Source organism: Sarcophilus harrisii, chromosome 2, assembly GCF_902635505.1.
Source record: "Sarcophilus harrisii chromosome 2, mSarHar1.11, whole genome shotgun sequence".
NCBI lineage: Eukaryota > Metazoa > Chordata > Mammalia > Dasyuromorphia > Dasyuridae > Sarcophilus > Sarcophilus harrisii.
In genome coordinates this window covers 571,777,818-571,793,480 of record NC_045427.1, presented here as the reverse complement: position 1 = coordinate 571,793,480, position 15,663 = coordinate 571,777,818, and the positions used below count along the sequence as shown (strand labels likewise).

The 15,663-nt window shown below is 30.3% G+C and overlaps 1 protein-coding gene across 1 annotated transcript in view; it reads right to left on the bottom strand.

Moving 5' to 3' along the window:
* Nucleotides 1–15,663, bottom strand: part of ATRNL1 (attractin like 1) — a 1,159,225-nt gene that overhangs the window by 936,902 nt on the left and 206,660 nt on the right. The window contains exons 16-17 of the mRNA XM_031949462.1: nucleotides 6,409–6,622; nucleotides 4,770–4,958 (exon numbers count right to left, since the gene is read on the bottom strand). Coding sequence (XP_031805322.1) covers nucleotides 4,770–4,958; nucleotides 6,409–6,622 — 403 coding nt within the window. The remainder of the gene's footprint in view (nucleotides 1–4,769; nucleotides 4,959–6,408; nucleotides 6,623–15,663) is intronic.

Sequence of the window (15,663 nt, the reverse complement as noted above, 5' to 3'; positions counted from 1 at the left end):
TGACATTTCATTCACTAATTATATTTTGGACAAATCCTTTATCAAAACATTAATTCTTGACAACATTCATTTAAATAAGATTGATACAAAGCAGTAAACTTTTCTATTCCAGTTGGTGAGGATACATTTCCAGTATATTGTTTATTCAAAAATGAAAATATATTTAGTTTTTATCTATACTTCAATATTCTTTAATTTAAGAAGCAATTAACACATATTTCTTCTCCTCTTCTCTCCTCTCCTTTTTTTCTGCTCTCATCTTTTCTTTCTGTCCCCTTAATTGGAAGTATATTTGCCATTAATGGACTCAATATCACTACCAGTATGCATGAGAAGTTTTACTTTTTCTGATTTCATCAAGATCAGTTCTGTAGTCTTACACTGGTGCCAGCCTTAGTGTGAAAATCTGATTGGTTTAGCTCACTCAGAACTCCAAATCAAACTCACACTAGTTTCAACATCAAGTACCAGGCACATGCATCATACTACATTTGCAAAATATTACTGTTAATGACAGTACCTTCTTCCAAAATGTTAAAATGCATTCAAACATCAGCTGAATTTCTCTTCATTTCAATAATCAGTAACTAAATCACAAGTCACTGAAGACAAATAGAACAGTTTTAGGGGGTTCTGATTTCTAATGTAAACTATATTCAAAATAACTGATAATTTTATAATGTACAATCAATATTAGTAATAAAAATGTATAAACCTTTATCATGGGAAGTTGTTAGGACTGCTTGACCACCTTGATAATCTCAGAGACTTAAAGACATATATCTCAATTAAAAGATAAGAATTAACTATAATATTAAAGAACTACTGAATGTAGCTATAGATATCTGATTTAACTATTAAGCATTCTTTAAAGTGCCTAATATCAATAAGGACCTGTGTCTAGGAATAGAATCATCCACAAGGAAAAAAAAGTGTAAATGCACATATCAAGATAAGAGTGTTAATAAGTGCCTTAAAAAAATTTACCTCTAATCTTTTAAAAATCATTTAGCTTTTAAAAATAAAGGATGATTTTTTATTAAAAAAAAAAAGCTTAAGTTTTAACCAGACAAACCAGAGGACAGATATTACTATATTTTTGTAATTTTATAATTTGTTGTTTGAGAGGTAACATATGTAGGAGAAATGGCATTGAATTTGACTCTAGGATAGACAAGAGGTCAAATATTTCCTTAAATATTCATTAGTTGGGGGCAAGTAGGCCATGCAGTGGACAGGGCCTCCAGCCCTGAAGTCAGGAGGACCCGAGTTCTAATCTGGTCTAAAATACTTAACACTTCCTAGCTGTGTAACCTCGAGCAAGTCACTTAACCCTAACTGCTTCACCAAATATATATATATATATTTTTTCTCATTAGTTGGTGTGACCTTGAACAAGTCATTTAATGCCTCTAAAACACAATTCCTGTGCTATCCTATTCCCTGGAATAAGTACTTTTAAAATGCTTTGTTAAGAAAAGATTACTTTACAGCACAACATGAATATGGGTCATCATTTTTCTGATCCATGACTCCTACAGCATTAGATGACTATGGACAAATAATCACTCAAAAAATTATTTTATGACTACAAGGATAAAATCCCTTTAAAACTCCATACAGTATGAGGATATAAGAATATTGATCAAAAAGTTCAGATCTGATGATCTGGTGATCTAATGATCACTTACAATGAACATTCTTATTCTGAAATCTGTAAAATTGTTTTTTTCTGGGACTTTTATGTTTTTATAACCACATTTCAATATTACTGATACCTTAGAAATCTTATATAATTTATTTTATAAATTTTAAAAATACATTATCCTGAGAAGGGTAACATTGGCTTCATCATTCTGTCAAAGGGTTACTTTCCCCCTCAAAAAAAAAAAAATTCCTGACCAAGCATAATTTTACAAACTAGACTCTAACTCCTGTTCAGGTAAATGAGTAGACAAAAATAAAAAAAGCTAAGATACAGAACAGCCAGGATTTTAATCCATGTCCACTCCAAATATTGTGCTATTCACAATGACACTATGGTACCTTAATAATTCATGCAAGAAAATGTTTTATCTAACTATCTATAGATGAAAATGTATATTAATTCTAATACTTCCATAAGAAAATTAATAGAAATGTGATATAATATCTAGATCATTAATCTTGATTTCATGTCTTCCCAAGCAAGAGGACTAAATACAAATTTATCCATATCTTAAAATACAAAAAGAACATAATGTAATAAACTCTTGGGTCTCAAAAATCAACTTATTTAAACCTTTATTGAACAATTTATATTTGATTTATACTTTTCACATATACTATTTCTATAAATCTGCAGAAAGATTTCTTTAAAGTTCAAATAACTACACCCACTATTTTTATCTCATTGTTTTCTTTTTCTCCTTCAATAAATCTAACTTCCATTTTCCCCTATATGAAAATATATTTTTCTTTTGTCTTCTTTAAATAGTCAAATATATGATCCTTTAATCTTAATAAGAATAGTTTTTCCTGCATTGAAAATTTAGCCTTCTTTCCTCCATGAAGACTTTAAAGATGGGAGTAAGGTGAACAAAACGCCAATCTTTAGAAACACTGCGCTTTTAGGATAAGCTAAAGGAAAAGAACTATTTTTAATAACTAATTAATAACTACTGAGCACCTGTATGCAAAGCAGTGTGCATCAAATAAATCTACTGAACATACATATTTTTCATGGTTTCCCAATTCACCATTTCTCTGATTCTGTCTTCCCAAATCAAGAACAAAAACTCACTTTTTTCTGCCTATATCATATTATTTGGTAATTTAAGCACAAAAAATGTAAAGAGTATATGTTGTTTTAAGCTTAATTTATAATCTAGGGCAAAGTATTAAGTCCACAAATTTTAAAAAAGATAAATTTTGGTATCAATTTAATGTAATTGGTTTCCTTTATAATTTGTAGAATTTGTTGATTTCTCCAAGTATTTTTTATTTGTGACACTGGTAAAAACATTACCTGAGTTTTTGGGATCCACCCCAATGAACAATGAAGTCATGAGTTAGAGAAGTTATAAGTAATTATATCCAGGAATTGAAAATAAAGAAAACTATCCAATATCTATTCACCCAAGGGTGTTTTGTCTATCAGACCATTCAGTAAGGAACTTCTGTGACACCAGAAGGAGCTACAGAGTTGGAATAAGAAAGGAGTTACATCTGAGAGAGTATGTAATATCACAGCATAAGAGGTAATTAGACTTGTTCATTTCTGTTCATTAAATATGTAATTAATGTTTATTGACTTCTTCACAAGTAAATATTGTTTTAAGTAGCAAACAGTAATCATTTAAAGATTAATTTAGATATTAAAGAATAGTTTGTCACATGCCATTATGTTGGTTTTATGTTTAATCTATCATGTTAGTTTTATATTTTTATGTGCTATATATACATTTTAGAGCATGCTACAATATCCTGTATTTTACAACAAAGTAAAGTAATATATAGTTATACAGATTTTAAATAATTTAATCTTTGACTTTTGATAAATTGTTTATTATGACTATTGTTTATTTGCTTCAAATCTTTAAAAGTTATTTAAGCATAACACAATTACTAAGGAAATAGAGATAGTGATACAGAGATACATCTATATCCATTTTTACCTTATTTAAATAAATGGTGTAAAACATTGGTTATGCCCAGTTTCTGCCATACTGCTATTTCGCTCTTCCAACAATTTTTCCAAACAATTATTTTATCCCAAGTTCTTAACTTTTTATGTTAAATACAAAGTTACTGTGTTTATTTGCTTCTGTAAACTGTAGGTCTAAGTCTTTTTCACTGATCTACATTTCCATTTCTTAGCCAGTACCAGACAGTTTTGATGATTACTGCTTTTTAGTTTAAGATCTGTTACTGCTAAATCTCATACCTTTGCATTTTTTGTTATTTCCTTTGATATTGTTGACTTTTTTCCTAATGAATTTTGTTATTATTTTTTCTAATTCAGTAAAATAAAATTAGTAATTTACTTGTAATAACAGTGAATAAGTTAGGAGCATAGCACCCCCATGATCAGGAAAATCCACATCAAATTTTTGATCCCTTTGCATAGCAGAAAAGAAGTCTGAATTATTATGGTATTAAAAGTAAAATATTTTGAAATTATACAATGTTATCAATATATGTGTATATATACACATATGTGATGCATTTCTGTTTTTCTCTCTTTTCTATGTCATTTGTTGGCATTCATGTATCATCTGGAGTTTCTGCAATTTCCCAAATGTTCCCATTTAATTCAATGAATAGCACAGTGCTTGGAACATAGTAGGTATTTAACAAATAATTGTAGATAATTGATTAACATTGAGAGGGAATTATTAATTGTCACTAATAAAAGTAACATGGTTATACAGATTTAAATAAAGGTATATAAAGGATTCTATCACTTTAATTCACTAGTCACAATTTCCTTATCTGAAAAAGAGGATACTAATAATTATGAAGATATCTATCTTATGGGGTTGTCAAAAAGAACTTCACAAATTTTAAAGTGCTATATAAATATGAGTCAGTATAAACTTGGTTCTAAATATTCCTACTAATCACAATGTAATTTCTCTTTCTAAATTGAAAAATGAGGCAATTAGATAATGCAAACATTAGCGAGACAGAATATCAGCTGAAACTATTGTTTTTAACTTTTCTTTCAAGGATAAAATTTAACATTGTTATAATTAATAGATAATTTTTCAGGCTGCTGCAGTACTTACGGGAACAAGTGGCAGTTTGCCATTCCAGGCACTGCCCATATGGAAAAGAGATTATATAGGCATTTGAGTCAACACATCGTTTTGTGCTGCTGCACCACATACATTCCATGCCATTGCTTGTGCAGTTAGAACATGTTGTCCTTAAAGAACATGGCTTTTTACAAGGTCTTGCATTTTGGTTGGGACTAACTGAAATAAAACAACAAAAAAAAAAAATTGTAAGCATCTACTCTGTGGAAAACACCAATAAATAAGAATGTATCATTTGTTCCCATTCTCATTCTGATTTTTAAAAAATGCTATTACTTTTTTAAAATATTTTAGCTAAATTTCTAACATAAAACAGTCACTTTTTATGAATGCACTTAATTCATGGTAAAGTAAAAAAAATCACATTATAAGATAACTAAAAAAATAAAGAGGATGTCCAAAACTAACTAAAACACCTTAACAGTGAATTTTTAAAATTTTGTAAAAAAATAATTCTTCATACACACAAAGTATGATTTTAATTCCCATAATTGGTCATAAAACAATGGCCTCCTAGTTTGCGGCATATAAGTGAAGAGCACATAATTAATTAAGCATTGATTTTTCCTTAAATATCATGAACCACATGCTAGCATCATATATATATAGCAAATATAAATATAATAAAATCTTATAAGGAAAGCATGATTTTAATTCCAAAAATTTAATTAAAATAAGCATTTAACATTTTCCATTTAAACAAAATTTAAAAACTTACAGATAATATGTAATTTCCTTTTGATTGAAAAACTAACACATGTTCAAGGAAAGTATTCTAAATTAGTTTTAATTCACTAAATTCACTCATTGAATTCACTAAATTAGTTTTAATTCACCATTTTCCCTACTTTTAATATTTTCCATATAAAATGAATTAAAAGAAACTCAAATGTTCTGCATATTACAAAAGGATCTTACTACAATGTAAATTATTTTGTTTATTTATAATGTAACTTCTTAAATCAATCAATGTTTATTATCTTTATTTTTTACTGGCTGAAGTAGCCTCCTAACCAATTTGTATCAGAAGTATTTTATACCCTATTAGACATAATTTATGACAGGCTATAGCCAAAACAAATCATCAATCTGAATAAAACCTGAGAATGAGCCTTTGAAAATTTAGAAAGACTTGTTCTAGTATAATATATACATACATACATATATATATATATATATATATAAAACCTAAGGTAAGTCAAACTTGTCATAACTTAGCTAGCATAACATGGACTTCAAATCCTACATGCCATGATGGGGAATCAGGGTAGCACTGTAATTCTAACTAAACTTAAAATGAAAAAAGAATGACAAAGTAATAATTTCAGTAAGGTTGTGACAAATTCAGTGGAAGAAGCTTTATAGATAACTATCAACCAGCTAAACCAATTGCATGTTGCCAACCTCATTTAAAAAGCTGCTTTTTAGTTAAAAGATAATTTATATTGAGTTTATCATGACACTATTAATACTAAGACAAAAATTATGGTAAAAGGCACCAAAGAATCAATGATATAAAAGGTGTTCTTTACATATTGTATATTCAAAAATATTTAATGGCCCTAGAGGACTCTATTTTTCAAAAATATTAACTTAGTGGACTGCTTACCAACAGGCTTTTCACAGACAAGTCCATCTGCCACAGATGTGCAAGGGTTAGCTTTTAGGCCTGCTACTTCAGCTCTTTCTAGATATGCACAAAATCCAGAGTCATTTGGTTCACCAGGAAGCCACTGTAGGGTTGTATTTGTGAAAGGGGACATGTCTTCCCATCCCCAGTAGGATATGTTAATCTTGCGCAAACCTACCCAAGGAGATACTTTCTGCACAACCGTAAGAAAGAGAAACAACACAAAACATTTCATTAGAACAGTGGTATATTTAATATAAAAAGTGTACATTGTAAAGAACAAAGTCATTCTAGAATCTCTCAATGACGAGGATAAACAACCAAATTTGCCATATGGATTTTTCTCTATATTTTTGTAATCAATCTATAGAAATAATATTGAGATATTCCACAAGTAATTTATGCAGAATACTAATGATGACCTATTCCAAGTGCCATAACATAAAAAAAAACTTTCAATTATTTTTGGAAATATTGTTTTCCCTTTTTTCTTAAACATACTATCCTCAAAAAAGTGGATTAAAAACTTTGTAATTATCATATAGGTAGTATAGACATATAGATAGAATTTTATAGAGTACAGTCTGTAAAGAGTTTAGGAGATATTACTTTTCTCCAATACTAAAATACCACAGGTAATTATAATTTTATTTTAGTTGACCACTTTCCTAGTTTTTTTGACTCATTTCTGTGTCAGCTGTCACTCATCACAATTTGCCTTTTTCTATCACTTTTCTCCACATATACTCCCTATCTAATTTCTGCTTCAAATCTCCTGTGAGTGAGGTTTCAATGTATTTTTTTTGGTTATCACATACCTAAAATCTTTTTCCTTCCCATGGCCACTATTCCAGTAAATATCATATTACCAAGAGGTAATCTCATTATAAATATTCCCATATATAGTGTCTCTCTCTTTTTCATTTCACTCTTCAAATTGAAACAGAAAAATCTTCCTTTGTCACTTTTTTGCTAAAGAATAATAACTTACATACCTATAATGTATTAAAACTTAAATGTTTACAAAATACTTTTCCCCCCAACAATCCTGTGAAGTAGCAAAACAAATTCTATCAGCCTCCTCTTACAGATTTAGAAATTGAACCCCAAGGAAATAAAGTCATTAGACTAAAAATGCTAAAGTGGCATTAAATGTTAAGAAGATATATTCTTTTATAAACATGCATAAACTTGAGGAAAAATTTAGAGGAGAAATATGAGTATGGAAAAAAATCAGGCCCAGAACATACTATATGTTGCCTAATCAAAAGAAGGAACTGGATAACAAATGCCTAATGCAGATCACAAAGCTGGTACAGAAAATGAACAGTTATTTCAGGAGACTTCTACTATTTGTCTTAAGGTGAAGAACTATTTTTTCTCAAAGTAAAGTAGCTGAGACATTCTAAACTTGTTCTGCAGAAAATTTCATGTTTCAAAAGATTCCAAACAGAAGGCTGGCTCAACTGGGATGGGAGTTTCTTTTTTCTCTCTTATTTTATTTTTTCCAACGATATGTAAAAATAGTTTACAACATTTATTTTTGTTAGACTTTGTATTCCAAATATTTTTCTCCCTCCTTTCCCAAGACAGCAAACAATCTAATACAGGCTAAATACGTGCAATTCTTTTAAACATATTTCCATAACTGTCATGTTGTGCAAAAAAAAAAAAAAAAATAGACCAAAGAGGAAAAATCTATGAGAAAGAAAAACAAAAAAAGATGAAAATACTTTCCTTTGATCCATATTCAGTCTCCATAGTTCTCTCTATGGATGCAGATGGCATTTTCCATTTGGTCTATTGGAATTGGCTTGAATCACCTCATTATTGAGAAGAGCCATCTGTTGATTGTCACATAATCTTGTTGTTACTGTGTATAATGTTCTCTTGATTCTGCTCACTTACTCAGCATTGATTCCTGTTAATCTTTCTCAGCTTTTCTAAAATTAGCCTGTTTTTCATAACAGTAATATTCCATAACATTTATATATCATACCTTATTCAGCTATTCCACAACTGATGGGCATCCACTCAATTTCCAATTCCTTCTCACTCCAAAAAGTGCTTCTACAAACATTTTTGCACATGCAGGTCCTTTCCCCTCCCCCTTTTATACTCTCTTTGGGATACAGATCCAATAGTGAGACTGCTGAATCAAAGGATATGCACAGTTTTAAAGCCCTTTGGGCATAGTTCCAAATTATTCTCCAGTATTGCTGGATCATTTCACAACTCCATCAACAATGTATTTGGTGTCAGGATGGGAGGTTATTAAGAATAAAAGTATATGGTAAATTTAAATAATAAGAAATAAATGAGGAATTTGTTTTAAAAAAAAAAACTGAGATGGAAAAGGAACTTTATAAAAGATAGAAAGGAACACAGATAACTGAAGATCAATGTAAAAAAAAAAAAATAGCACAATCTTACATGATTAAGTTAAGGAAGGTCAAAACCTAGAAGCTGAGATCTTTTGTCAATATACACAACAAGAAGGAATTTTCTAATTATGATGAGAGTAATGAGGGAGTGGTGATGATTTTAAAGGTTTATTATTAACATAATAACCACCAATGAAAATATGCATTCAAACATATAAAGTAAAGGTTAAAATCTTTCATAAACTTTTAGTGCTTAATGAAATATAGTTTAATGAATTAGCATAAAACTAACAAAAATTGTGCTTTCTCAGTGACATCTCAAGTCCAAATAAAATTCTATTACCAATGATTAATGCCATTTCAGCTAAAGTACATTCAGTTCTGGTTTTATGAATATCACATTTCATTATTTCACAGAATTCTCCTATCTCCTTTAGTGTTTCATACTTTCACTTTTAAAGCACCACAACAATTCTTTACACTAAAAGCCCTTCACTCTTTTGTGCTGTGCAAATCTCTTGCCATTCAGCAAGTCTTATGGAATGCCTTTCAAGATAAGGCTTTTAAAGGCATAAAATAAAATATACAGGGGAAAAAAGAAATAAATTATAGTGACATACATTTATAAATATAATTTTAAATTCATACTCCCCTTGAAATTTATCTATAGATTAGAATCCCTACTTTATTCTCATAGGGCACAAATTTAAGTCATTTCCAATTATTAGATATATTTGATATTACAAAAATGGCAGCTATGAATATTTCTGCAAAGCTATGTCCCTTCCCTCCTTTTAATGATGTTTTTAAAATAAAATCTTAGCAGTACCATAATTAAGTCACACAGGTGACACCCCAACATTTTTGTAGCAGTCTACAATTCCATTGAGTACCTATTTTTCTACAATATGATCAATGGTGAATTGCATCTTTTTGTTTGTTTGAAATTTCCTTTAGTATAAGATGATGTCAATAGGATTAAATTTAATAGAAAAAAATTATAAATTTTACTGCTATTAACAAAATTCATCTTTACAATAATAGCTAAAAATAGTTCAAAATAAACAATCTTGGAGAAAGTGTAGGGAATTGTAAATTGGAACGAGTCAGCAGTACATATATCAGTCAAAAAAGCTAAATAAGTCTTAATTTGAATTAACAAGTATAATAAAGGGAGATATGAACATAGTCTAAATTTGTTAGGGGTTGTCATATGGAAGAACAGTTAGATTTTTCTACTTGTACCAATCAATAAGGCTAAAATTAAAGGAACGAACTTAAGTAGTTAGATTGTAGGTCAATGTCAAAAAACCTCATATAAGAAATGACCAGTAATGACCAGCAATAGAATAGGTAGCTTCAATACTTTGTAAATTATTGAGTTCTTCAAAAAAAGGGAAAAAAAACACTAGATTGTCACTTTGAATAGTTGGTTATAAAGGGAATTCCTATTTAAGGTACACATTTGACTAGATGACCTATGACCTTTTCTAATTTAATGATTATATGAATAATAAAAATATCAGTACAGTTTCATACCTAACATTCAAATACCATTCACATCCACATATAATTCTAAACCATCTTTATATAACAAGATACTATAACATTTATAAAGTCCTTGATAATAACAGAAGTGAATCCAACAAGGATACTTTAGATTTTTTTTAAAGTGTCTCATATTACAGTGGTTTTGCCTATAATCTCTGCACTATCTAAAACAAAAAAGTTACTTTAGAAGAAATTCTTCCCTGATCTATCATGCTTAGAATTTTCAAGCAAGAAAAAGAGAAGAAAAAAAAAATCACACAAACTCAAAGGGAGCTTGTATAGCTTCTTTCAACACATTCAGAGTACACTTTTACCAAATAAAGTGAATTGGACACAAAGTTAGAAACGAAAGAAAAATACTTTAAAAAAAGGAAACTAACTCAGCACAGCCTAAATTGTTGCAATACTTCATTAAAAGCTACTGATAAATAAATGAGCATTTTAACCAAGATATACTAAGAAAGTAATGAATTCATCTACCTTTGCTGTTATATATCTTAAATGTACAGAACTGCATTGACTCAGGATGTAACACCTTTAGATAGATACCTGGGGAGATGTCAGCTAACAAAAGTTTCTAAATGTGAAATTTTGCTAAAGCTTGCCTTTCCAAAGAAATCAAATGGTCATTTTTCATTTGTAGAACATACTAGTCAGCAAACTGTCAAATCTATACTTTGTCATATATTTACCAGTGTTTATTTACCTCTTTGTGCCACTTTAATAACAAGCCAGAGGGAAAAGTCAGTAAATAATGCCACAAATCAATGCCAATATGTTGGTCTTGGCACAGAAAGTTTGATTTCAGACTTTAACAATATCTTTATTCAAAATAATACATTTCAAGGTTAAGGGTAAAAACAAAGCTGTTGGTTTACAAGAAACACATCTAAAGCAGGGGGATGCATATAGAGTAAAAGTAAAAGGCTGGAGCAAAATCTATTATGCTTCAGGTGAAGTCAAAAAAGCAGGGGTAGCCATCCTTATCTCAGATCAAGCAAAAGTAAAAATTGATCTAATTAAAAGAGATAAGGAAGGTAACTACATCCTGCTAAAGGGTAGCATAAACAACGAAGCAATATCAATATTAAACATATATGCACCAAGTGGTATGGCACTCAACTTCCTAAAGGAGAAGTTAAGAGAGTTGCAAGAAGAAATAGACAACAAAACTGTAATAGTAGGAGATCTCAACCTTGCACTCTCAGAATTAGACAAATCAAACCAGAAAACAAATAAGAAAGAAATTAAAGAAGTAAATAGAATATTAGAAAATTTAGGTATATTGGATCTTTGGAGAAAATTGAATGGAGATAGAAGGGAATATACTTTCTTCTCAGCAGTTCATGGAACCTATTCAAAAATTGACCATATATTAGGACATAAAGACCTCAAAATTAAATGCAAGAAAGCAGAAATAGTAAATGCTTTCTTTTCAGATCATGATGCAATAAAAACTACATTCAACAAAAAGTTAGGGGGAAATAGACCAAAAAGTAATTGGAAACTAAACAATCTCATCTTAAAAAATGATTGGGTGAAGCAGCAAATTATAGATACAATTAATAATTTCACTCAAGATAATGACAATGATGAGACATCATACCAAAATTTGTGGGATGCAGCCAAAGCGGTAATAAGAGGGAATTTTATATCCTTAGAGGCTTACTTGAATAAAACAGAGAAAGAAAAGATTAATGAATTGGGCTTGCAACTAAAAAAACTAAAAAAAGACCAAATTAAAAACCCCCAATCAAATACTAAATTTGAAATTCTAAAATTAAAAGGAGAAATTAAAAATATTGAAAGTAAAAAAACTATTGAACTAATTAATAAAACTAAGAGTTGGTTCTATGAAAAAGCCAATAAAATAGATAAGCCTTTGGTAAATCTGATTAGAAAAAGGAGGGAGGAAAATGAAATTAGTAGTCTTAAAAATGAAAAGGGAGAACTTTCCACCAATGAAGAGGAAATTAGAGAAATAATAAGGAGTTATTTTGCTCAACTTTATGCCAATAAATTTGATAACCTAAGTGAAATGGATGACTACCTCCAAAAATATAGACTTCCCAGACTAACAGAGGAGGAAGTAAATTGCTTGAATAGTCCCATTTCAGAAAAAGAAATAGAACAGGCAATTAAACAACTCCCTAAGAAAAAATCCCCAGGACCAGATGGATTTACATGTGAATTTTACCAAACATTTAAAGAACAATTGGCCCCAATGCTATATAAATTATTTGATAAAATAGGGAATGAAGGAGTCCTACCAAATTCCTTCTATGACACAGACATGGTACTGATACCTAAACCAGGTAGGCTGAAAACAGAGAAAGAAAATTATAGACCAATCTCCCTAATGAATATTGATGCTAAAATCTTAAATAAGATATTAGCAAAAAGACTACAGAAAATCATCTCCAAGATAATACACTATGATCAAGTAGGATTTATACCAGGAATGCAGGGCTGGTTCAATATTAGGAAAACTATCAATATAATTGGCCATGTTAATAACCAAATTAACAAAAACCATATGATCATCTCAATAGATGCAGAAAAAGCATTTGATAAAATCCAACATCCATTCCTATTAAAAACACTTGAGAGTATAGGAATAAATGGACTTTTCCTTAAAATAATCAGCAGCATCTATTTAAAACCATCAGTAAGCATCATATGTAATGGAGACAAACTGCAACCATTCCCAATAAGATCTGGAGTGAAACAAGGTTGCCCACTATCACCGTTACTATTTAATATTGTATTAGAAACGCTAGCTATAGCAATAAGAGCTGAGAAAGAGATTAAAGGAATAAGAATAGGCAATGAGGAAGCCAAATTATCACTCTTTGCCGATGACATGATGGTATACTTAGAGAACCCCAGAGATTCTGCTAAAAAGTTATTAGAAATAATCCACAACTTTAGCAAAGTTGCTGGTTATAAAATAAACCCACATAAGTCATCAGCATTCTTATATATCACTAACAAAATCCAACAGTCAGAGTTACAAAGAGAAATTCCATTTAAAGTAACTACTGATAATATAAAATATTTAGGAATCTATCTGCCAAGGGAAAATCAGAAACTTTATGAGCAAAATTACAGACCACTTTTCACACAAATTAAGTCTGATCTAACCAATTGGAAAAATATTAAATGCTCTTGGATAGGGCGAGCAAATATAATAAAGATGACAATATTACCTAAACTAATCTATTTATTTAGCGCTATACCAATCAGACTCCCAAAAAACTATTTTAATGACCTAGAAAAAATAACAACAAAGTTCATATGGAAAAACAAAAGGTCAAGAATTTCAAGGGAATTAATGAAAAAAAAATCAAATGATGGTGGCTTAGCTGTACCAGATCTAAAATTATATTATAGAGCAGCAGTTACCAAAACTATTTGGTATTGGCTAAGGAATAGATTAGTTGATCAGTGGAATAGATTAGGTTCAAGGGATAAAACAGTCAACAAATATAGCAACCTAGTCTTTGACAAACCCAAAGATCCCAGCTTTTGGGATAAGAACTTACTGTTTGATAAAAATTGCTGGGAAAATTGGAAACTAATATGGCAGAAACTAGGCATTGATCCATACTTAACGCCGTACACCAAGATAAGGTCAAAATGGGTTCATGACCTAGGCATAAAGAATGAAATTATTAATAAATTAGAGGAACACAGGATAGTTTACCTCTCAGACCTGTGGAAGGGGAAGGTCTTTATGACCAAAGCAGAACTAGAGATCATTACTGATCACAAAATAGAAAATTTCGATTATACCAAACTGAAAAGTTTTTGTACAAACAAAACTAATGCAGACAAGATTAGAAGGGAAGCAATAAACTGGGAAAATATTTTTACAGTCAAAGGTTCTGATAAAGGCCTCATTTCCAAAATATATAGAGAATTAACTCTAATTTATAAAAAATCAAGCCATTCTCCAATTGAAAAATGGTCAAAGGATATGAACAGACAATTCTCAGATGAAGAAATTGAAACTATTTCTAGTCATATGAAAAGATGCTCCAAGTCATTATTAATCAGAGAAATGCAAATTAAGACAACTCTAAGATACCACTACACACCTGTCAGATTGGCTAAGATGACAGGAAAAAATAATGATGATTGTTGGAGGGGATGCGGGAAAACTGGGACATTGATGCATTGTTGGTGGAGTTGTGAACGAATCCAACCATTTTGGAGAGTAGTTTGGAACTATGCTCAAAAAGTTATCAAACTGTGCATACCCTTTGATCCAGCAGTGTTACTACTGGGATTATATCCCAAAGAGATTATAAAGAAGGGAAAGGGACCTGTATGTGCACGAATGTTTGTGGCAGCCCTTTTTGTAGTGGCTAGAAACTGGAAACTGAATGGATGTCCATCAGTTGGAGAATGGCTGAATAAATTGTGGTATATGAAAATTATGGAATATTACTGTTCTGTAAGAAATGACCAACAGGATGATTTCAGAAAGGCCTGGAGAGACTTACACGAACTGATGCTGAGTGAAATGAGCAGGACCAGGAGATCATTATATACTTCTACAACAATACTAGATGATGACCAGTTCTGATGGATCAGGCCATCCTCAGCAACGAGATCAACCAAATCATTTCTAATGGAGCAGTAATGAACTGAACTAGCTATACCCAGAAAAAGAACTCTGGGAGATGACTAAAAACCATTACATTGAATTCCCAATCCCTATAGTTATGCACACCTGCATTTTTGATTTCCTTCACAAGCTAATTGTACAATAATTCAGAGTCTGATTCTTTTTGTACAGCAAAATAATGTTTTGGTCATGTATACTTATTGTGTATCTAAGTTATATTTTAATATATTTTAACATCTACTGGTCATCCTGACATTTAGGGGAGGGGGTGGGGGGGTAAGAGGTGAAAAATTGGAACAAGAGGTTTGGCAATTGTTAATGCTGTAAAGTTACCTATGTATATATCCTGTAAATAAAAGGCTATTAAATAAAAAAAATTTAAAAAAAATAAAAATTAGAACTGAAAAAAAAAAAAAAAAAAAAAAACAAAGCTGTTGGGTTAAACAAGGTAGCAAGCAATCAGGAAAAAAAAAATACCACAGTCATCAGTATTTGAGAAAAGCTAGTGATGTTGCTCTTAATGATAATAAAAAGGTCTTTTGAAAGCCAACATTACATTAAACATGACTGATTTTAAGTGGGATACTCTAAAATTTGTTCCCCATCTGATGGTAAAGGAAATTAAGCAGATGTTGCAACAAAGAAAATAAACCAACTTTAATAGCT